Source organism: Hipposideros armiger, unplaced genomic scaffold, assembly GCF_001890085.2.
Source record: "Hipposideros armiger isolate ML-2016 unplaced genomic scaffold, ASM189008v1 scaffold_706, whole genome shotgun sequence".
Taxonomy (NCBI): Eukaryota; Metazoa; Chordata; class Mammalia; order Chiroptera; family Hipposideridae; genus Hipposideros; species Hipposideros armiger.
In genome coordinates this window covers 886,166-887,975 of record NW_017732056.1, presented here as the reverse complement: position 1 = coordinate 887,975, position 1,810 = coordinate 886,166, and the positions used below count along the sequence as shown (strand labels likewise).

Here is a 1,810-nt window from a genome sequence, read left to right as displayed (position 1 = left end):
CTGTTTTTTTAGGTCTTTGGAAGTAGGGTGGGGAGATAATTGACGTATATTGGAGGAGAACCGGTTTGTGACAATTGTTTAGTGTTGTGTTCCAGTCATTCAGTTGGCCTGAGCATCAGTCAGCCACGGGGTTACAGAGAGAGGGGAGAGCCAGCCTTTGCCCGCAAGTAGCAGGGTCCAGCGGGGAGGGCAGATGCTTAGGTAATAAGCTCTGAAGGCAGTCCTGTAGCACAGTGCAAATAAATACGGAAGAAAAATCACCCATGTGGGGAAGGTGAGCATGAATGGTGTGTGCCCCGGGCTGGGTGGGGCATTTGATTGGAGCCAATTCCACGAGGAAGAGGGGCCCTCAGAGGAGAATGTGATGAGGACACCATCTACTCCTTGCTTGGCCCCTGGAGGCCATTCTTTTTCAGCTTAGAAGAGTTTGGTATCGCCTTGAAAGGGTTTTAGCTGAAAGGGATGGAACATAGGGGAGAAAAAAACACACAAAAACAACAACAAAAAAGCAAGTTGTTCACGAAGAACCAAGATGACCAAGAAGAGGGGGTGGTGGTTCCAGGTGGCCCTGCTGTGGTCTTAGCCAGGTTTACAAGATGGAAGATGTTCCTTCAGAGGTGGGTTGGATGGGTGGGACAGCCTCGGAAGGGACGTTGGCCATCGGGATGTCACTGGGGTGGATATGGCCCTTGGGGCCCTGAAAAAAGAGGGGAGCAGACCAAGGGGGCATGCGTACAACATGGCTTCTGAGACGCTGCGCAGAGAGAACTGCTCTGGAGAGACAGACTCCTGCGCTTTCTGTTTCAGGACCAGCATGCCCTGCTGGCATGGAATACAAGGAGTGTGTGTCCCCCTGCACCAGAACCTGCCAGAGCCTTCACATCAATGAAGTGTGTCAGGAGCAATGTGTGGATGGCTGCAGCTGCCCTGGTAATAAACTCCCTACTTTATTTACTCATCCGAGACCTTGCCAGTCCTCTGGGCTTGGGAAAGCAAGATGAAGGCCACTTGTGTTTGTTCCTCATTGCTGAAATCAGAGGCCTTTTATTTATTTTTTAGAAGTCTGTACAGAGCGATCAGGATTGAGCTGGTATTTATTTTTAATTTATGTTTTCCTGTTGTACTGTATCCATGAAAGCATGTGTGCCTAGGAAACAGAAGGATGGTCTGGGCCCCAACAGTGACTTTGTTTGGGGAGCACGTGGCCCAATCTGAGAGGCAGTTTTGTTTCCTCAGCTAAGTATCAGGGAACGGATCTGGGAGAAAGATATTTTTAAATGTTTCCTGGGTTTGCCATGTGAGCTCAGCTGAAAAAGAGCTTTGCACTAAGAAGTCTTTCTCAGGAGGCACTTTGTCAGCTTTCGTGAAAAACCCTGTATAATTATTAAGAGTGAGTCCCGTGTATTTTGTCATGACTTCCCTACTAGAAGACCTTGAACAAAACGTTTGCCTTGGTTTCTTCATCTGTAGCATGGAGATGAATTATCTTCCCCTCTCTGTCATTGCATTAATGTGAAAGATAAACCTCACACAAGTTCTTTGAGCTTCCTGGAAGAAGCCCTAAGCTGATGGTCACCCATGGGGTTTCTATTGTTGTGAGATAAGTGATAATGATGACAAGGTTGAGTCTGTGCCTTGATGTCCTTGAACGCAGATGGACAGCTCCTTGATGAAGGCCAGTGCGTGGAAAGTGCTGAGTGTTCCTGCGTGCATTCTGGGAAGCGGTACCCTCCAGGCGCCTCCCTCTCGCGAGACTGCAACACCTGGTAATTGGAGCTGCACAGTGTGGTCTGGGAGAGCTGTCCGGGGG

General features: G+C 49.0%; 1 protein-coding gene across 1 annotated transcript in view; it reads left to right on the top strand.

Moving 5' to 3' along the window:
• Positions 1 to 1,810, top strand: part of VWF (von Willebrand factor) — a 157,952-nt gene that overhangs the window by 51,381 nt on the left and 104,761 nt on the right. The window contains exons 6-7 of the mRNA XM_019627083.1: positions 708 to 930; positions 1,655 to 1,766. Coding sequence (XP_019482628.1) covers positions 708 to 930; positions 1,655 to 1,766 — 335 coding nt within the window. The remainder of the gene's footprint in view (positions 1 to 707; positions 931 to 1,654; positions 1,767 to 1,810) is intronic.